The 21,983-nt window shown below is 44.4% G+C and overlaps 1 protein-coding gene across 2 annotated transcripts in view; it reads right to left on the bottom strand.

The window, feature by feature from the left end:
• Nucleotides 1–21,983, bottom strand: part of SNX31 (sorting nexin 31) — a 71,942-nt gene that overhangs the window by 31,045 nt on the left and 18,914 nt on the right. For both annotated transcript variants that reach the window (XM_030303789.1, XM_030303790.1), the window contains exons 5-7: nucleotides 7,580–7,690; nucleotides 2,707–2,797; nucleotides 1,661–1,748 (exon numbers count right to left, since the gene is read on the bottom strand). In XM_030303789.1, coding sequence (XP_030159649.1) covers nucleotides 1,661–1,748; nucleotides 2,707–2,797; nucleotides 7,580–7,690 — 290 coding nt within the window. The remainder of the gene's footprint in view (nucleotides 1–1,660; nucleotides 1,749–2,706; nucleotides 2,798–7,579; nucleotides 7,691–21,983) is intronic.

Raw genomic sequence — 21,983 nt, 5'->3', positions numbered from 1 at the left:
CCTATTTTTTTTTAAGTTGTATTTATTTATTTTGAGAGAGCAGGAGAAAGCATGAGCACAGGAGAGGCAGAGAGAGAGGGAGGGAGAGAATCCCAAGCAGGCTCTGTACTGTCCGTGCAGAGCCCAACATCGGGTTCGATCTCAAGAACCACCAGATCATGACCTGAGCTGAAACCAAGAGTCAGAAGTTTAACTGACTGAGCCACCCAGGTGCCCATAGAATATACCTATTTAATGAAGACCTGGGCAAAACCCAATTACCAATTAAGACTTCAAGGTAAGGGACAGAGTCCTCAGGTCTCCTTTGATCTCAAGTTCTCTGGAGAGTCCATGAGCAAAGCAGTCTAAGCCTCAGGGATTCCTGCTGTTATTGTTATTATAATTATTATTATCTTCAATATAACAGTAAGAAACAAGACCAAAATTTGTTGAGCATGTGGGATTACTTTATTTAACCCTCACACTAATATGAGCTAGACTCCTGTTATTATTCCCGTTTTACTGAGGCTTAGTGAGCTTGAGTAACTTGGCTAAGGTTGTTATTCAGCTACCCAGTGAGTTGGTTGGGATTTAGACTCACATACTCTGACCCTAGGAACGACCATGCTCAGCCACTTGTTACACTAATCAGCTTCTAGAAGAACAGCTACTCTAGAAACACCTAGGTGGAACTGCTAAGGGTTTTTCCTTTTCGCCTTTTTAGGGTTCCACCCCACAGATTTTGACAGTTTCTCAGAATACTTTTGAATAGCAGTAAATGAACTTCTAGCCCTGCCAGGAATGTCCTTCCAAAATTCAAAACCACAGACTGGCGCTGTAAACAAGGCATCATGAGGTCAAGATAACTACTATTCCTAGATTACAAAATGCCTTTCTTTAATACTCTCTGTGCTCAGATTACAGAATAGCTGGGCTGGGAGAGAGTAAACCAAAGAAGCAACCCAATACAGCCATGGTAATAAACACTGGAGACTACAGATTGTAGGATATATGTGGGGCTGGGTGGGGAGGGAGAAGTGTCCTGCTTCTTGTTATTTTCTGTTCGTTCGCTTTCCATAGGGCTTCTTGTTTCTGGGGGAAAGGATAGTATTTTCTGCAAGGTGTTCAGTCAGTCTACGAACATGGCTGGCCCTGGTTTATACGCATTTGTTATTGGAATCCTTTAAGAATGTAAGCCAAATACTTAAGAGTTCAAATTCACTGCAAGTTGTCTGGGTCCACCCTTTGCCTTTAGGGAACACCACAGTGCAACAGATGAATTGCACCTATTTGTAATCATCAATAAATTCCTTCAATTAGTACAGTTGATAATCCATTCCAAAGCAGGCCCATGACCTGCCATTTCTCATCATTCCTGCTTTGATTCCCACCCCAATAGCACTTGGTTTTCAAGACTTGCCTTCAGGGCCACCATCCTCGTGACAATATCCCTCAAGTACTTACTGAAGACCAGTGGGAGTTATCTTCAACATCCCATTCTTTAGGACAAATATTCTGGTTCATTCCCCACTCTCCCTTCTTTATTGCTTTCCTCTCAACCTTCCGCAAGCTCCTGGTCCCTCTCTAGCTGTTAGGTTGTGAGCTGATCCGGTGAGACCGACAAAATCTCAACGGGAACCGAAAACATCCTCAAATACCTACCATCACCGCAAACGCTTACCACTTCCGGAGTCCAACCTTGCAGTTTTCCATTCCAGCACTTCTGAGACTCACATAAGGGAGTTCAAAGTCCGCCAGTTTTTTCATGACTAGAGAAAGGGGAAAGGGAGTCTTCCTGGTTGAAACGGCACAAACAGTTTACATACAGAGGCTTCGAAATGAGAAAATAAAGCGTTGCCATTGGAAAGAATAAAATCACCCTGATCACATTCTCTCGCATTTGTATGTAATTTTTAACTTCCCGAAATTCATCCAAATGATAAATAGCATTTCACCCTCATAAAACAGCAGCACCGTTCGTAGGGGGTACTTTCCACTGCAATACAGATGAAGAAACCGAGGTCCAGAGAGGTCTAGTGCCTTCGCCAGCACACCACAGATCTTAGTGGTGAAGCCAACACACAAACCCCTTAACTTCCCACTCAAAACCACTTCCCTGCAGCTTCTTGAGAACATGTGTAAGTGGCATTCAGATAATTGATACCATTTCACAACTAAATAGCTTGTAATACCTAGAAATGCACTGTAGAGGAAAGCAAAAGCCACGTGGACCACACTGCCGTCTTTCACTAACTCCTTACGTTTTTTAAGAATCTGAGAACTTATTTATGGCATCCACATTTTACAGCAAACATTCCTTAACGAGGAGAAGCGAAGCGTGATGGGATGTCCTGACATCTGAAGTCCAGCACTCCAGAGGGAGGCCGGGGCATGGCTGGTGGCCAGCAGCCAGGCCATAAGGGTAAAGGTGAGACAGACATTAGGACTGGGACCAGGGCAGCCACAAGAGCAAGTGCAGTTACTGGTAAGGGCCTGACATCTTGCTATGGTCCATGCTAGCTTTCTGGAGTGGCTCAACCCCAGCTCACCCTGAACACAGACACAACCGCCCATCCCCCAACTTTTGATCCAGGGACTACTGAGAACAGTAGTAGGGACCACGCATCGCCCCTACTCGGCGGTATCTCCTGCATCCCCTGGGCTGAGCACGTGCCCACACCTGCCCAACCCCATCTCCCGGCTGCCCTGCATTCCTTCTTTCCTTACCAGAGAGCTTGCCCTCTTTGCGAAACCGAATGAGAAAGAGGCCAAAGTAGCCCAAGAGCTCCTGACACAGTCCAATTTTGTGTGACACCACCTTGAGAAATAAACAAAGACAAGAAAAGGGTGGGGGGGGGGAGTTGGGAGAGTGTCCGCCATGCTTACCATGATATGCACAATTTGAAATTGCCTGTAGGGGCGCCTGGGTGGCTCAGTCGGTTGGGCGTCCGACTTCGGCTCAGGTCATGATCTCGTGGTCCGTGAGTTCGAGCCCCGCATTGGGCTCTGTGCTGACAGCTCAGAGCCTGGAGCCTGTCTCAGATTCTGTGTCTCCCTCTCTCTCTGACCCTCCCCTGCTCATGCTCTGTCTCCCTCTGTCTCAAAAATAAATAAATGTTTTTCTCATTGCCACGTAGTATTCCATTGTGTATATAAACCACAATTTCTTTATCCATTCATCAGTTGATGGACATTTAGGCTCTTTCCATAATTTGGCTATTGTTGAGAGTGCTGCTATGAACATTGGGGTACAAGTGCCCCTATGCATCAGTACTCCTGTATCCCTTGGGTAAATTCCTAGCAGTGCTATTGCTGGGTCATAGGGTAGGTCTATTTTTAATTTTCTGAGGAACCTCCACACTGCTTTCCAGAGCGGCTGCACCAATTTGCATTCCCACCAACAGTGCAAGAGGGTTCCCGTTTCTCCACATCCTCTCCAGCATCTATAGTCTCCTGTGGAACTGGAGAGTGTGATGCTAAGTGAAATAAGCCATACAGAGAAAGACAGATACTTTATGGTTTCACTCTTATGTGGATCCTGAGAAACTTAACAGAAACCCATGGGGGAGGGGAAGGAAAAAAAAAAAAAAAAGAGGTTAGAGTGGGAGAGAGCCAAAGCATAAGAGACTGTTAAAAACTGAGAACAAACTGAGGGTTGATGGGGGGTGGGAGGGAGGGGAGGGTGGGTGATGGGTATTGAGGAGGGCACCTTTTGGGATGAGCACTGGGTGTTGTATGGAAACCAATTTGTCAATAAATTCCATAAATAAAAATAAATAAATAAATAAATAAATAAATAACAAAATAAATAAATAAATAAATGTTAAAAAAAAAAAAAAAGAAATTGCCTGTAAACATCAATAGAAAGTGCTTCAATGGGCTGCAGACATTAAAAGGAATCTTCTCCAGGGGCGCCTGGGCGGCTCAGTCGGTTAAGCGGCTGACTCTTGGTTTCGGCTCAGATCAAGATCTCGTGGTTTTGCAGGTTCAAGACCCGCATCGGGCTCTGTGCTGGCAGCTCAGAACCTGCTTAGGATTCTGTCTCCCTCTCTCTCTCTGCCCCTCCCCCACGTATGCTCGCTCTCAAAAATAAATAAATAAAAACTTTTAAAAAAAAGGGAATCTTTTCTGAATCTAAAAATGATCACGTTGATTTTAGAAAATTTAGAAATCAAAAAAATTAGAGTGAAGAAAATAAAAATCAGCTCCAACACTATGGACATGAACCTGGCCTCCGCTGAGGCTGGTTGTCCCACCTGGGACAGGGATGTATCTCCCAGATAGTTTGGTCGTTATAATCCACCGGAGGGCAGCAGCCATCCTCCACGAACATCTGTCCTTCTGTGATACCTGCCCCTGGAGCCCTCACCCCAATTTACCTTCCTGCGGGCTGGATTCTCAGAGAAGGGACGTTTCCCGCCAACTGGCTGCCATAGAAAAGTGTACATGCTACTGGCCACCTTTGCCCGCCCCCCGCCCCGGCCCCCTTCTGTCTGGCGCCTCCTGTGACGGTCAAGTCTAATTTACATGCCATTTGCTCAGCGCAACCTCGGATCCCAGGCACAGGCTGCTCTCCTTTCCTATTCCTTCCTGACCTTTACATCAAACGGCTTTCATTTCAACACCCACGGTTTCATTTCTACCAGTGGGTCATGAGGCTGTAACGTCATAATGTTTTATATTCACTCACCTTTCCTTAGCAGGAACGTCCATGCTACCACAGATTCTCCCCTTCCTCACCCACCCCCGCCCCCCACTTAAGCCTGGGCTGCAGCGTGACTTCTTTGCTTGCACACTCTGAATTCACTAGATCACCTCTGCAACACTCGAGGATTTCACCTCCACAGCCAGGGGTGTGAGCTGATGCTTTAACCATGGCTCCGGGTTCTCAAGGTGGCAGTCGTACAAACACCAGGCTCCAAGGGGCACTTTTCTTGTCAGAGATCTGTAAATTGCCTCATGAGGCAGTCTTACTAGGTGCATGATATGAGTGGGTGTGCTCGGCATGGCTTTGAAAATAAGGAAGGGCCTGGGAACGTTTTACGACATTCACTCAAGGCGCATCCCCATTCGCCTGCTTCCTATCTCACCCTTCCCCATGCCCTTGCAGACACCCCACACCGAACACAGCGCCCCTGTGTGTGCAAGGGTGAGTGTGTGCTGGTAAGTAACAGATTGCAAAGACATCTTTTCCTAGAGGATGAGCCATGTCCCTTCAGACTGATTACTCTCTTCTCGGATCCATTCAGAGAAAACAGGAAGCTTACATGCTAGGGCAGATAAAGGAGTAGGGAAAAGAATGGAGAAGGCTTTTTCATTTATAAGGACATAAACACACATACCTTCTTTCGAGAGGAGTAAGCATGGACAAAAAAGAGACACAATGATATTGTCTTCTTAGCAAACGTTAAGGAGATTTCAAAACAGAAGCACCATCAGTAAAACCACGTTAGCACAAATGTGTAAAACCCCCAAAAGAGATTTTATCTTGTTGCTGGTCCTTAAGAAACCCAGCAGGATGGCAGGGAGGTGGAGGATGAAGGAAAGTATGCTTGAGGAGATGTAAACAATGATTTTTTTAAGGTTTTTTTGGGGGGCGGGGAAAGAGAGAACAAGTGGAGGAGTGGGGGTGGTCGGGCAGAGGATCCAAAGCAGTCTCTGGGCTGACAGCAGAGAGCCTGACGCAGGGCTTGAACTCACGAACCATGAGATCATGACCAGGGCCGAAGTCGGACACTTCACCGAGTCACCCAGGCCCCCCCCCCCAGCAAAAATGATTCTCAATTACAAAATTTAAATTATATTTTTATGCAAGCTGGAGAATCTTCCAGCCCCTGGAAGAGAAGTCACATGTCTGCCTGGCCAACTGCTCACTTTGGTACCTGCTCACCTCCAGGTAAACTTATTTGATGCTAATGATGTCAGTGTCTGGGGTTTGAATGTCTCACAAGTCAGTGTGATTAGAACAGGGAAAGTGTAATTGTCTGAGATCACGAACGTACATTGTTAAACTTCTGCTCCTTGTTACGAGAGAAACTGGGGAAAAGAGTTGGTATTGTGGAACCATAGACTTACTGCCCTCCTCCTTCGCTATGTCAGCCTCCCACTGTGCAGGTCCTGGGAAGGCGATTTACGGAACCACGTTTTTGTGTTTGGGGGGCTTTGGGGGATAAATCCCCTGAGGCATTAAGCAGCAAGGGCCTTTGATGCTTTTTTGGAGATATCACTCTGGAAGCCAGGATAGAAGGTTGGCAAGACTGGAAGCAGGGACTAGTTTGGAGGCTGCTATCGAAATCTAGCTGAGAAATGAGGGCTCGAACGAGGATAAGGATGGAGAGGAGGCAATGGGGAGACAGGAATTATCAGGAGAAAGACTTGGGGCACAAGATTAGTAGGATTTGGGGGTCAAGGGGTGACGGAGGGGGACCCTAGGGTAACTTCTCAATGGATGGCCTCAGCAATGAGGTGGCTGCAGATCTCATTCAATGAGGCCAGCAATACAGGAGCCAAAAAAGGTTGTGTGCAGTGACTTTCCTAGGAAGGAAGGTCAAAAATGATCACTTTTGGGCAGAGCAAAGACCCCAGAGAAGGGATGTTTCCTAGCCTGGGGACAAAACTGCTCTTTGGAGGCCAGGAGGGCATGGGCCTTCTTGAACCTCCAGGCTGGAAAGAGGAGCCGTGTTTCAGGGAGGAGGCTCCCCCACCCCATGGTCTCAGGTAAAGGTGGGCTTGAGGGCTGGGAGCCCAACAGGGATGGCTCGTTTCCTACCTAGGAGGTGTCAGGTACCATGTCCCCAGCGCAAGAACATTCTGTCCTTGGGAAGGCCCCTAGAAACTTTCTCACTTCCACCTGTTTATAAGTTTATATTTTCCCGCACATACTTCTCTAGAGGATTAGAACTAACACCCTCCAAAGAAAAAGGACCTGGGAGCAGTATGCGGGTGTGAGGAGCTGGTGTTCCCTTGAAACCCAGGGTAGGGAGGAAAGGCCCCAGGGACAGAGCTGGTATTAGCCACATCTAAAGACGGGGAGGACAGTCTCTGTGTCTTGTCTTCAGAGTCCTCACAGAACCAGCTTCAACTCAGGTCTGGCCCTCTGGATGCAGAATTAGACCTGCCAGAGTTTTGGTTTCCTGTGGGACAGGAGGGACAATTACTCCAGCCTTCGAGAAATCTGCTGTCACTCTGCCAGAACCTGTCACCAGCCTACCTGGATACAGCCTGTTTCAGACTCATCTGGACTCCACTCCCCTTCCTGCTCCCAACCATGAGGGCATCCCGTAATAAAGCACTTGGCATATCTCCAGGGCACATCTTTGGCTGAGTCCCAGAAAACTGACAGCCGTATTAGGAAGGGCCTAAAAGATGTCTGGGAAGTTGATGCCCACGGGGAGAGTAAAACCAAAGATGCCCGGGAGGATAAGTTGTAGCTCAGATTCCTTGGTCAGTCTCCCAGAAAATCCAGCCTCTCTACAGATACATCATCCAGAGTAAAATGATAGGCAGGAAGCTTCTGGAAGGTAACCTTATCCTAGTCCCTGCCCTCAAACAGAATGATTCCTGAATTCAGTTCTGGAGCTGGAGTTGAGACAAAGTTTACCTCTAGAACTCTTTCAGCAGTATCTGATGTTAGAATTTCGATTTGAATATTCCTTCCATCAGGCAGAAATATATCCAGAGCCGCTGTCTTGGTCGTGATGCTAAATGTGTCCTGCAAGCAAAGGGAAAGCACAGTGAGCCCCCCAGTCCCTTCAATGGGGTACACGGAGCAGGAAAAGTCAGTAGCTTCCTCTACTTGGACCCTCAGGGCATACATTACCCAGAAACACACAGAGTTGACTGCAGAGATTTGGGGGATGGTGTTTTGATGGATGTGTTGGGGTGAGGAGGGGTGTGGAGGGGCCGAGACAAAGCAATGACATGCCGCTTGAATAATTTTCAAATAAACAATAAGGCATCCATTTTAGGAAAAAAAAAAGCTTTTGATAAAATCATCCACCTGACCCTGGGGAATCTCAGATTTTAATTTTCACTTTGAATATTTCCAGGTATCCCTAAAAGTCCCATAAAAGTCTTCTGAATGGAGGCGCCTGGGGGGCTCAGTTGGTTAAGCATCTGACTCTTGATTTCAGCTCAGGTCACGATCTCATGGTTTGTGGGTCTGAGCCTCGCATTGGGCTCTTCACTGACAGTGTGGAACCTGCTTGGAATTCTCTCTCTCTCCCTCTCTCTCTGCCCCTCCCTTGCTCACTCACTCTGTCTCAAAATAAACAAATAAACTTTAAAAAAAATTAAAAAAAAAAAAGTCTTCTGAATGAAGAAGGATGTCACTATCAGGTGAGTAAGCATCCACCTGAGGGCCAGCACTCCCAGCTCAGCCCTACTTTGCTAACATTTATGCATTCTGCAAGGGGATACCTACGTGCTAGAGACTACTGCAAATCTGGGGACCTGTGAAGTTCTTGGATGAAATGTTCTGGAATGTCAAGGACAGGCTAGAGACACTGGAAAGCCTTCAGAGTGGAGGAAAGTGTGAAGCTGGAGTTGATGTTCAGTGACCACAGAGCGGGGGACCCCAGGGGGAGGCACGGCCAGTGGCCGCTCAGCTGAGCCTCGCGGGGCAGTTGCATCTGGCAGAAGGCTGTTTTCAGCACCTCCCAAATGGATGCTGTGGGTCCGCAGGACTGCCTCATCTCTGGGAGGCTGATTCAGGCCAGAGCCTCTCTCATCCCAACTCTACAACAGGATTAAACCCGAATGCACCAACACATTCACTGTAGGCAAGGAGCTCACTTCTCTCCTAGGCATTGAGAATGGCAGTGGTTACGTATTCTCCTGGGGAGAACGGAGACAAGAGTCACTCAAATCATTTTATGTGTCCTAAGCCTACTATACAAGTCAGAATATTAGTAATACAGAGCGGTGGAGGGTAATCTCTTCTTAGTGCCAAGACAATGTGCACCCAGCCTAGGTTACCGCCTTCCTGGTACCAGGCGGGGAGAGAAGAACCAAATGACCAATTGTAAGATTGTTTGCAGATCAGGGCGCCTGGGTGGCTCAGTCGGTTAAGCGTCTGACTTTGGCTCAGGTCATGATCTCACGGTCCGTGGGTTCGAGCCCCGCGTCGGGCTCTGTGCTGACAGCTCAGAGCCTGGAGCCTGTTTCAGATTCTGTGTCTCCCTCTTTCTCTGACCCTTCCCTGTTCATGCTCTGTCTCTGTCTCAAAAATAAATAAATGTTAAAAAAATTGTTTAAAAAAAAAAAAAGATTGTTTGCAGATCACAGAATTGGGCTCAGGCAAGCTGACCAAGTGGGACCTTTCCCCTCAACAGGCAACACCTCCCTTTTCCTCACCCTCCCTACATCCACAGATAACATTTCAGGTTTTACAGGCTCCTGGGAGACTCAGCACAACTGCATTGCCCAGGTACCTCAGCCGGCCAGTTACATTAGCGACAGGCTCATTTTTCTTAATTGTGTTATCAAAGGGCAAGCTTTGTCTTTAAATTTTAACGACCCACCTGCCTCCCCCGCCCGCCGCCGCCCGCCATGTGTTATAATTACTAAGTTTCTATGATTCTGAATCTAAACACTTTAGAAGAGGAAATCTGCTATTTTCCAAATTCAAAGGGTTGCCCCCCCCATGTTTATGAATATCTACACATTTAGGCAGCATGTGTATATAGTATATCATTTATGAATAAATATGCATATATTTATTATGTACAAATATATTGATAATGCGTGATACTCATAATTGTGCTCTGTGCCAACGGCTTCACATAGGGTAACTCATCTAACTCTCGTAGCAATGCCTTGAGACAGATACGCGTATTAATCCCCCTTCGTCAGATGAGTAAAAGTTCACGAAGGTTAAATAACTTGCCGGGGGACACATTACTAGGGAATGGCAGAGGCAGGATTCCAGACCAGCTCCACGTGACTCTAGGCCTGGGATCTAAATAAGGGACCCAAGAATTCCCAACAATAGGCCTCCCATCCAGCACTGCTATGGCGTCCCCTGAATGCCTGTGCTGAGACCCTCACCTCCAGTGTGATGGGATGCGCAGAAGGGGCAGTGATTAGAGCTGGACGAGGTTGTGTCCCTCGTGATGGAACTACTGCCCTTTTGAGAAGGGACAGCAGAGGGCCTGTTCTCTTTCCATGTGTACACAAAGAGGACGCAGATTTCTCATAGTTCCAGGAATTTCTATGAAGCCGCCCTGCATTTTATAATGTCCGATATAAATGGAATAACTCTAGCACTTTTTTGACTCTCAAAGTGTCCACATTTGGATAAGTTACATGACTACCATGTCGCCACCCTCTACACCAGCATGAGGTACCATGGTATGCTGCCTCCCTCCGCATGCAATAGGTTTCTGTCTGTGTGACAGGAATTTGTCACTTTTCAAACAGTCCTGTGGCTCCTCCCTGTCAGAACTGGGCTCTGAATCAGCAAACGCGGATCCTCTTACCAGGTTTTTCCTCCAAGAGTCTGGTGCCAGGACCGTCCGCTTCCCGGCATCCTTTGAGAATCACTCCAAGTTCTTCTACAAAATGTCAGAACCCCTGGTTTCCCTGCACCATAGCACAGGCCCTGAGCTCCCACACAACCTCAGGCCACACTTCCGTCACCTCTGCTTTCCAGGGGACCTTTGGAAGATCTCCCTAGTTCCCCTGTAGTCATGATAACTGATTGATGATGAAACACAGCAGGGTCCCCAAGACTCCATATTTAGCTGAGATACAGGTAGTCAGGGGTAATGGGCTCCCCCAGAATAATTGCTGCAAATAGTCCCTTTCTAGGAATACCTTTGCTTAGATGTTGGTTCTTGTGTTCTGGGGCCTATAATCACAAACATCCCTTACCTCAAGGGAAAAACACTCACAAAATGAATGAAAAGAATTTTATTGCTTTTTGGTAAGATTCTAAAGGAAAGCCTAGCATTAATTTTTATTACCACAGTGCAACTCCCAACTCAGACCAAACTGCAGACTGGTAAGACAGCTAAATTACATAGACAGCTAAAATGAAATAAATGCATACCTTTATTAAATTCCTCCACAAAAGTGAGAAAGATTGGATTGGGAGAGCAGGTCAGATTATAGATGGCCCTGAAGTCAGACACTTGAGGATTTTATTAAAAAGGCAGGGGCGCCTGGGTGGCTCAGTCGGTTAAGCGGCCGACTTCAGCTCAGGTCACAATCTCGCCGTCCGTGAGTTCGAGCCCCGCGTTGGGCTCTGGGCTGATGGCTCAGAGCCTGGAGCCTGCTTCCGATTCTGTGTCTCCCTCTCTCTCTGACCCTCCCCCGTTCATGCTCTGTCTCTCTCTGTCTCAAAAATAAATAAACGTTAAAAAAAAATTTTTTTTAAAGGCAAAAGGAAGGGGGCACCTGGGTGGCTAAGTCGGTTGAGCGTCCAACTTCGGCTCAGGTCGTGATCCCGCAGTTCATGAGTTTGAGCCCCACATCGGGCTCGCTGCTGTCAGCACAGAGCCTACTTCAGATCCTCTGTACCCCCACCCCCACCCCCCCCCCACCCATCCGCTGCTTGTGTTCTCTCTCTCTCAAAAATAAATAAACCTTTAAAAAAAAAAAAGGCAGAAGAAAGCAGAAGGATGGAAACGGAGTGATAGAAAGATTTTGTCTGGGAGTGTGGTGAAAATGGGCAGGAAGAGAGACTGGAGGGTAGGGGACACTCAGAGTTGGCCGCAGTAATCTGCTCACAGGTACCAAGGGACTTGGCTGGAGCATGTGAAGAAATGGGTTCCAAGCCCAGCTGCTACACCTGCCCCATGTGACCTTATGTAAACCTGGAGAGGCTATTTGCCCCCGGTATTCCTCACTCCTTCTGCTCTAAAATAAGGACGGTAATAGTGCCCACCTTGCAGGGCTGCGGTCAAGATTCAAGGAAGCAACATGTGGAAGTTGGAATGGCACTCGCTGCAAACACTCAAATGGCAGCTGTGTTGTTCTGTTATTGTCAGAAGAAACGAGGAGGAAGTTACGTACCTTTGATTAAAAGCAGTGCCAATAGATAAGATATAAAGGATTCAAGAAAATACTCAGGAAGATATTTTAACATTCACATCGAAGCAAGGAACGTCTGAGTTGTGTCAATTTTACATCTTACACAATCTCTTGACTCTATCTACTTTTCTTCTCCGCTGCCAGCCCCTTAGACCCAACACACCTCTTCTCCCTCGGCTCCTGTGATGGCCTCCTTGCTTCCATTCTTACCCTACTACAAAGCACTTGCCACATGGAGCCAGAGAGATATTTTAAAATGCAAATCTAAAAATGTCCTTCCCTCGCGTAAAAGGCTCCAACGTCCTTACGTTGTTCACAGAGGGCGGCTAGGCTCACCACTATACGACCCACACTGGCCTTACACTGCCCGCAGGACACTCCAGGGAAAAACACAATTTCTCTCTACTCACACCGCTTCTGACACTATCTGGAGTTAGGACAGACCCCACAGGTTAAGGGCTCTGTGCCGCAAGACTTCCTCTCCCCAGTTTCAGGTGGCAGTCGCAAATCCAGGCCTCCCACACTTCTGGCCAACTGGCTAGAAATCAGGAGTGCCCACAACACCCTCCTCAGGATTTGTAGTTTTCTAGAACGGCTCACAGAACACAGGAAAGCTCCTTTTACCTACTATTGCCCACTTATTAGAAAGGAAACGACCCACAACCAGCCAAATGGAGGAGGTGCCTAGGGCAAGGTATGTGGAAAGGAGCATAGAGCTTCCATGCCCTTTCCAGGCGCACCGAGCATGTTCACCAGCTCCAAAGCTCTCTAAACCCCACAGTTTAGGGACTTTTATGGAGACTTTATCACATAGGTTTTATCACGTGTGATTATTAACTCAATTTCCCTGTGCTTCTCCCCTGTAGACCAGGGGGTGGGGCTGGAAATCCCAACCCTGTAACTATGCTTTCCACCAATCCCTATCTTGAAGCGACCTAGGAGCCCCCAGCCACCAGTCTTCTCATTAGCATGCAACAAGACACAGTGATCTTTCCAGAGATTCGAGAGGCTTATAATATTGGAAGCTTTGTGTAAGGCACTCTGATTACCCCCAACACTCAAGAAATTACAAAGGTTTTGGGACGCCTAGGTGGCTCAGTCAACTAAGCGTCTGACTCTTGATTTTGGCTCAGGTCATGATCTCACGGTTTGTGAGATCAAGCCCCACGTCGGGCTCTGTGCTGTCAGCACACTGGGAAGATGAATCCCCATAATATTTGGCTTTGAAAACCATAGGGGCCTAACTTCATGAGTTCTTATCACTCGTGGGGCTTTTAACACTTGAAACTTTACAAATCAGCGGGCTTGGCTCTGGGGGAGCCAGAGGATGATGGAAACTAAATCCTGGCCCTTAAAGAAACAGCATAATATACTGCCCTGCTGAGATACAGCACAGAAGCAGCGTTTGAAAAACACCTGGGTGTACGGGACAGAGATGTGTTTGTTAATCTTCATGCTTGTGCTGGAGGGGCAGGGGTCTTTGGGAGACTTGTCCAAGAAACAAAGAGGCTGGCAGGAACCATTTCCCTTCCCTTTCCCCCAGCCAAGATACACGGACACCTGCAGGAATAAGCGCAGCACAAATACTCTCCACCTAGCTTACTAGCAGCGTGCCTCTCCACATTCTCCTGCAGACCTGCCCCCTCCACCCTGACCTCCTCCTGAAACAGACCAGCACAAACCTTTCTAGCACTGTGCACCCCGTCCCCGTGTTCTCCTGTAGACTCACACTTTCCAGCACACTCTCAGTAGTCCATTCCAAGCGGCACACCAAGCATGGCAGTGTGCAACCACCCCTGACAAGGGTCAGCACCATCTCAATTTGAGCCCCCCCCCCCCAAGTTGCACTGCAGTCCCAGCAGCACTATGGTGGCAGACAACGGGCCCTGACTGCAGATCCTGCCCACCAATGAAAGCTCTCAGGGGACAATCGCAGGGAGAATGCTCTGCAGTCTCGTGCCACCACAGCTCTGGCAAGTGCTTGGCCTGCGCCAACTGAAGCCCAAGGCGACCCCAGACTGGCCCTGTAACAACACAGAGATCAAACCCTGCCCACAACAGGCAAAGAGAGCCATTACAGACAACCGTACTGAAGGCTAACGTGGCTCGGCCACAACAGTAGGGTGCACATAACACACAAGAGATATCCCTGACGCACAAGGTTCAGCTGAACAGGGAACATTGCACTGCAGAGCACTACAGGCCCTCTTCTTCGTAATGCCACTACTTTCGAGAGCAGACATAGTTGACTTTCTGAACACACGGAAACAGGCCCCGAGAGTTCACACAATGAAGAGACAGAGGGAAATGTCCCGAATGAAACAGACAAGGACAAAATCACATCCAGAGAGCTAAAAGAAATAGAGGTAAGTAAAATGCCTGGTAGGACAGGTAAAGTATTACAAGCATTACAAGTAAAATGTATTACAAGTAAAATGGTAGGACCATTTAAAGTAATGGTCCTAACAATACTCAATGGACTTGAGAAAAGCATGGAGGACCACAGTAAGACCCTTGACAAAGAGCGAGAAAATGTACAAAAGAACCAACTCAATAACTGAAATTAAAAATACTCTAGAGGAAATAAACAGTAGACTAGAGGAAGCAAAAGAATGGATCAGTGACCTGGAGGACAGAGTAATGGAAAGCAATCAAGCTGAACAGGAAAGAGAGAAAATATAATAAAAAATGAAAATAGATTAAGGGAACTCAGCATACCATCAAGCATAATAACATTTGCATTATAGGGATCCCAGAAGGAGGAGAGAGTAAAAAGGGGCACAAAAATTATTTGAAGAAATAATAGCTGAAAACTTCCCGAGTATGGGGAAGGAAACAGACATCTGGATGCGGAGGCACAGAGAGCCCCCAACAAAAATCAACCCAAGGAGGTCCACACCAAGACATGTAGTAATTAAAATTAAAAAGTAGTGATAAAGAGAGAATTTTAAAGGCAGCCAGAGAAGAGAAGATAGTTACATAAAAGGGAAACCCCATAAGGCTATCAGCTGATTTTTCAGCAGAAACTTTACAGGCCAGAAGGGAGTGGCATAATGTATTATTAGTGCTGAAATGGAAAAATCTGCAACCAAGAATACTCTATCTAGCAAGGCTATCATTTAGAATAGAAGAAGAGAGAGTTTTTCAGACAAGCAAAAGTTAAAGGAATTCATGACCATTAAACCAGCCTGAAAAGAAATGTTAAAGGGGACTCTTTGAGTGGAAACAGAAGACCACAAGCAGCAATGATAAAACTAGGAAGCACAAAAGCAGTAAAATTAACTATATTTATAAAAATAAGTCAATGGATTCACAAACTAAAAGCATGTGAAATATGACACCATATACCTAAAATGTGGGAGACAGAGGAGTAACAATTTAGTGCTTTTAGAATGGGTTCAAACTTAAACAACCATTAATTTAACATAGACTGCTACATGTGTAAGATGTTATATAGGAACATAATGGTAACCACAATTTAAAAGCTAGTAATAGGCAAAAAATAAAGGAAAAGGAGGCCAAGTATATCACTAAAGAAGGTCAGTAAACTAGGAGAAACTAAGAGAAGAAAGAACAGAGAAGAACTACAAAAACAACCATAACACAAGTAACAAAATAGCAGTCAGTATATAGCTATCAATAATGACTTTGAATGTAAATGGATTAAATGCTCCAATCAAAAGACTCAGAATGATAGAATGGATAAAAAAAAACAAGACCCATCTATGCTGCCTATAAGAGACTCATTTCAGACCTAAAGACACATACAGATTGAAAATGAAGGGACAGGGGTGCCTGGGTGGCTCAGTCGGTTGGGCAGCCGACTTCGGCTCGGGTCATGATCTCGCGGTCCGTGAGTTCGAGCCCCGCGTTGGGCTCTGTGCTGATGGCTCAGAGCCTGGAGCCTGTTTCGGATTCTGTGTCTCCCTCTCTCTGACCCTCCCCCGTTCATGCTCTGTCTCTCTCTGTCTCAAAAATAAATAAACGTTAAAAAAAAATTAAAAAAAAAAAAGAAAATGAAGGGACAGAGATACATTATCATGCAAATGGAAGTGAAAAGAAAGCTGGGGTAACAATACTTATACGAGACAAAACAAATTAAAACAAAGACTGTAACAAGAGACAAAGAAGGACACTACGTAATCATAAAGAGAACAACAAGAAGATATAACAAGTGTAAATACTTATGCCCCCAACATGAAAACACCCAAATACATAAAGTAGCTAATAACAAACATAAAGGAAGTAATTGATAGTAATACAATAATAGTAGAGGACTTTCATACCCTATTTACATGAATCGATAGGATTACGTAAACAGAAAATCAATAAGGAAACAGTGCCTTTGAATGACACATTGGATCCAATGGATCTAGTAGATATATTCAGAATATTCCATCCTAAAACAGCAGAATACACATTGTTTTCAAGTGCACATGGAACATTCTCTAGAATAGGTGACATGTCAGGCCACAAAAGAGGTCCCAACAAATTCAAGATGAGCAAAGTCATACCATGCATCTTTTCCAACCACAATCCTGTCAAACTAGAAACCAACCACAAGAAAAAATCTGAAAAGAATACAAATACATGGAGACTAAATAACATGCTACTAAACAATGAGTGGTTCAACCAGGAAATCAAAGATGAAAACAAAAAAATACATGGAGACAAATGAAAATGAAAATTCAATAGTCCAAAATCTTTGGGATACAGAAAAAGCTGTTCTAAGAGGAAAGTTTATAGCCATACAGGTCTCCCTCAAGAAACAAGGAAAATCTCAATAAACAACCTAACCATTACACCTAAAGGATCTAGAAAAAGAAGAACAAAACCCAAAACCCAAAAGCAGTGGAAGAAAGGAAGTAATAAAGTTTACAGCAGAAATAAATGAAATGGAAACTTAAAAAAAAAAAAAAGATAGAAAAGATCAATGAAACCAGAAGCTGGTTCTTTCAAAGATCAATAAAATTGATAAATCTTTAGCCAGACTCAGAGAGAGAAGACAGACTCAAAATCAGAAATGAAATAGGAAAAATAACCAACATCACAGAAATACAAAGAATTATAAGAGAATAGTAGGAAAAATCATATGCCAACAAATTTGACAACCTAGAAGAAATAGATAAATTGCTAGAAACATATAACTTCCCAAAACTGAATCAGGAAGAAAGAAAATTTGAACAGACTGATTACCATTAATGAAACTGAATCAGTAAACAAACCAACAAACAAAAAAAGGGCCTCCCCCAAACCAAAAATCCAGGGCCAGATGACTTCATAGACAAATTCTGCCAAATAGGTAAAGAAGAGTTAATACCTATTCTTCTCAAACTAATCCAAAAAATAGAAGAGGAAGGAAAGCTTCCAACTTCATTCAATGAGGCCAGCATTACCCTGATACTAAAACCAGATAAAGACTCCACTAAAAAAGAAAACAATATCCCTGACGAACACATAGGCAAAAAATCCTCAACAAAATATTAGCAAACCAAATTCAACAATACATTAAAAAAAAATCATTCATCACAGTCAAGTGGAATTTATTCCTGGGACGCAAGGGTGGTTCAATATTAGCAAATCATCCAATGTGACACATTACATCAATAAGAGGATTAAAAAAATGATCGTTTCAACAGGTGCATAAAAGGCATTTGACAAAGTACAACATCCATGCATGATAAAAACTCTCAACAAAGTAGGTTTAGAGGAAACACACCTCAACATAATAAAGACCATATAAGAAAAACCCATAGCAAACATCATACTCAATGGTGAAAAACTGAGAGCTTTTCCTCTAAGATCAGAAACAAAACAAGGATGTACACTATTGTTTAACATAGTACTGGAAGTCCTAGTTACAGCAATCACACAAGCGGAAGGAATAAAAGGCATCCAAATTGGTAAGGAAGAAGTAAAACTTTGACTATTTGTAGATGGCACATTGCTAAACAGAGGAAACCTAAAAGACTCCATGAAAAAACTACCAAAACTGACAAATTTTCATCAAGGTCACAGGATACGAGATCAATATACAGAAATCCACTCTATTTCTATACGCTAATAATGAAGTAGCTGAAAGAGAAATGAAGAAAGCAGTTCCATTTACAATTGCACCAAAAAAATAACAAAATACCAAGGAATAAATTTAACCAAGGAGGTGAAAGACCTATATTCTGAAAACTATAAAACACTGATGAAAGAAGTTGAAGATGACACAAATGGAAAGATATTACATGCTCATGTATTGAAAGAACAAATACTGTTAAAATGTCCATACTACCTAAAGCAATATACTGATTTAATGTAACCCCTATCAAAATACCGACAGCATTTTTCACAGAACTAGAACAAAAATCCTAAAATTTCTTTTTTTTTCAAAAATTTTTAAATGTTTATTTATTTTTGAGAGACAGAGCACGAGCAGGGGAGGGGCAGAGGGAGAGGGAGAACCAGAATCCAAAGCAGGGCTCCATCCAGGCTCTGAGCTGTCAGCACTGAGTCCAACACGGGGCTCAAACTCATGAGCTGTGAGATCATGACCTGAGCCGAAGTTGGACGCTTAACAGACTGAGCCACCCAGGTGCCTCCAAAATCCTAAAATTTCTATGGAACCACAAAAGACCCCAAATAGCCAAAGCTATCCGGAGAAAGAAGAACAAAGCTGGAGATATCACTATTCCAGATTTCAAGATATACTATAAAGTTGTAGTAATCAAAACAGTACAATATTGGCCCCAAAACAGACACATAGATCAAAGGAATGCACTAAAGAGCCCAGAAAATAAAACCACAATTATATGGTCAATAATCTTTAACAAAAGAGGCAAGAATATGCAATGGAAAAAAGTCTCTTTAACAAATGGTTTTGGGAAAACTGGAAAGCTACATGTAAAAGAATGAAGTTGGACCACACACAAAAATAAACTCAAAATGGATTAAGGACCTAAATATGAGACCTGAAACCATAAAAATATACATATACACAAAATACACAAAAACGTCATTGGTATTTTGATAGGGATTACATTAAATCTATAGATTGCTTCAGATAGTATGGATATTTTAACAATTTATTTTCTTCCAGTACATGAGCACGGAATATCCTTGTATTTGTTTATGACGTCTTTAGTATCTTTCACCAACCAGTGTTTTATAGTTTTCAGAGCACAGGTCTTTCACCTCCTTAGTTAAGTTTATTCCTAGGTATTTTATTACGTTTTGGTTCAAGGACCACCCAACACTTTGCCATTGGTTAGAATCAGACACACTGGTGGCCACTGGCCCACAATCTCCCTCCTTTTCTCCAATATGTTCTACCAGTTGCCTCAGCCAACAGGGTTCTGATTCACACTCTCCTTCAACTTCTCCACTTTCCCCAAGACTCTAACCACATTTACCTCCTTCCTCATTCCCACCGATTGACCTCACCTTCTACAAGTCATAGAAGAAACATCAAGAGGGGACTCACTCTACTTATAATCACACACCTTGGACTGTGCCTGTAGTCATGCCCAGTGTCTCTCCTTGCCTCACATTCAGTGTGAGAGGTGTCCTTCCTCCGCTCAAGCCCAGTCTGTGTTGGGTCCTCCTTCCTTTAGTACTTGGTGCCATTCATTATTGAGGCCAACCCCACCCACTCCCATTTTCAAACTCCTTCTCTAGTGGTTACTCCCCACTAGCAGGCAAACCTACTCAAGTCTCTTTGATCTTTTTTTTTTTTTCTCATCTATTTATTTTAGAGAGAGAGAGCTTGTGAGTGGGGGAGAGGAGCAGAGGGAAAGAGAGAAAGACTCTTAAGCAGGCTCCACACTCAGCACAGAGCCCAACTTGGCCTCTATCCCACAACTGTGGGATCATGACCTGAACTGAAATCAAGAGTTGGACATTCAACTGACTGGGCCACTGCCCAGGCACCCCATGTCCCTGTCATCTTAAACAGAAACACAGAGACTCTGGGTGGATCACCACCAAGAAAGAAAAAGGTGGGGGGGGGGAATTCCCATGGGAGAAATATCTCTTTTCAGCACTTTCATGGGCTTTGAAAGAGTCATATGTTTAAAGAAAACTAAGTATTTTTTTTTTCTTTTACATGATGCCATTTTAACTCCTGGAAAAATAAGAGTTTTCAAGAAAGCAAAAGTAATCATGAACATTACTTGTTCAGTAGTAAGAAATCTGTACATGTTTTAGGGATCAAAATGCTAAGAATTTAATTTTTTTAAAGAGTTTCTTAACAAAATTGGGGTGAAGGAAATGGAAGAAGGTGATATAAGAAAGCGGCAATCCTGGGGCGCCTGGGTGGCTCAGTCGGTTGAGTGGCCGACTTTGGCTCAGGTCACGATCTCGCGGTCCGTGGGTTCGAGCCCCGCATCGGGCTCTGTGCTGACGGCTCGGAGCCTGGAGCCTGTTTTGGATTCTGTGTCTCCCTCTCTCTGACCCTCCCCCATTCATGCTCTGTCTCTCTCTGTCTCAAAAATGAATAAGCATTAAAAAAAAAAAATTAAAAAAAAAAAAAAAGAAAGCGGCAATCCTCACCCTCCATCACAGTCAGCAGATTATATCTACAAGTTGAAGAACAAGAGAAAGTTAGAGATGTATCTCATTAACCCCCAGGTTTTTAAATACCTGAAGAAAAAACTAAAAGATTTGAAAGTCACCGCTTCTGAAGAGCAGGAGAAGCTTATGTTCTTCTATTCTGTTTTAGTGCCATTTTACTTTGGAAACCACAAGCACATTTTGCTTTGATTAAAGAAAAATGGACATGTTATGACAATATGGCAAAGAGGAGAAATAATGGCAGTAAGAAACCTTCATATTATGAGATACAAGCAAGTGCACAACAGGTGACACGTTTTAGATCCGGAGTGGTGACCAAGAGGAATTTGGCTCTCTTTGTGGTATTTGAATTTTGCCAGAACATATATAATTAATAAAATGTAAGAGCAACACAAAAACACAATCAGAGGGGGAAAGGCCAACTTCGTGGATTTGGGATGTAAAAAATAAAACCTTACCTAGGCTGTCATCTTGCTCTAGGGTGGATCAGGAATCAAAATACACAGTTCATGCTGCAAAATCAAATGCACTTGTCTTTAAGAAACGTCGATGGGGCGCCTGGGTGGCGCAGTCGGTTAAGCGTCCGGCTTCAGCCAGGTCACGATCTCACGATCCGGGAGTTCGAGCCCCGCGTCAGGCTCTGGGCTGATGGCTCGGAGCCTGGAGCCTGTTTCCGATTCTGTGTCTCCCTCTCTCTCTGCCCCTCCCCCGTTCATGCTCTGTCTCTCTCTGTCCCAAAAATAAATAAAAAACGTTGAAAAAAAAATTTTTTTAAAAATTAAAAAAAAAAAAGAAACGTCGCAATCCTCTAATACCATGGGCTCCCTCAACACCCTTCAAAACCCTTTCTAATTCTTTTCAAATTGAATTTAACAACTTGTGAATGTTTTGAATTTTTCCAAGAAGATCCATCAGTGTGTTTTATTGGTATTCTGCTCGGAGGCAGAAGAATGGTAGCCATGGTCCTTATTCCTGAGGTTTCTTACCCAAGAAAATCCACATTGGGATTGCCAAGCTCTTACTTCCCATCACACTTAATAATGGGCTATAATCGTTGCACTGTAAGGGAAACATTCTTAAGAGGAAATGGGGGAAGAGTCACTTCCCCGGTCCCCCCGAACAAAGCCAGAGTGATCTAAACTTGCTAAGTTGCCCCTAACTTCCAAGGCACACAACGCTACTCCAGATACCTTCTCTGTCTTCTTTTTCTCACACATGTTGTTCACACAAGGCCATAGAACACTGCAGTTTAAGAATCAGGAACATAAAAATGTCTTTAGTCTAAAGACTTCAATTTTGCCTTTTCAAAATTGCCTTGATCTCCAAGGCGACCACAGGGCAAAAACAGAAAACGGAGTAAGTCAGGGGAGTCCAGACACACAAAACAAGAGGGACATGGTTAGGGGCAGGGC

The sequence above is a fragment of the Lynx canadensis genome, chromosome F2 (assembly GCF_007474595.2).
Source record: "Lynx canadensis isolate LIC74 chromosome F2, mLynCan4.pri.v2, whole genome shotgun sequence".
Classification (NCBI taxonomy): domain Eukaryota; kingdom Metazoa; phylum Chordata; class Mammalia; order Carnivora; family Felidae; genus Lynx; species Lynx canadensis.
This window is presented reverse-complemented; position numbering and strand designations above follow the sequence as displayed.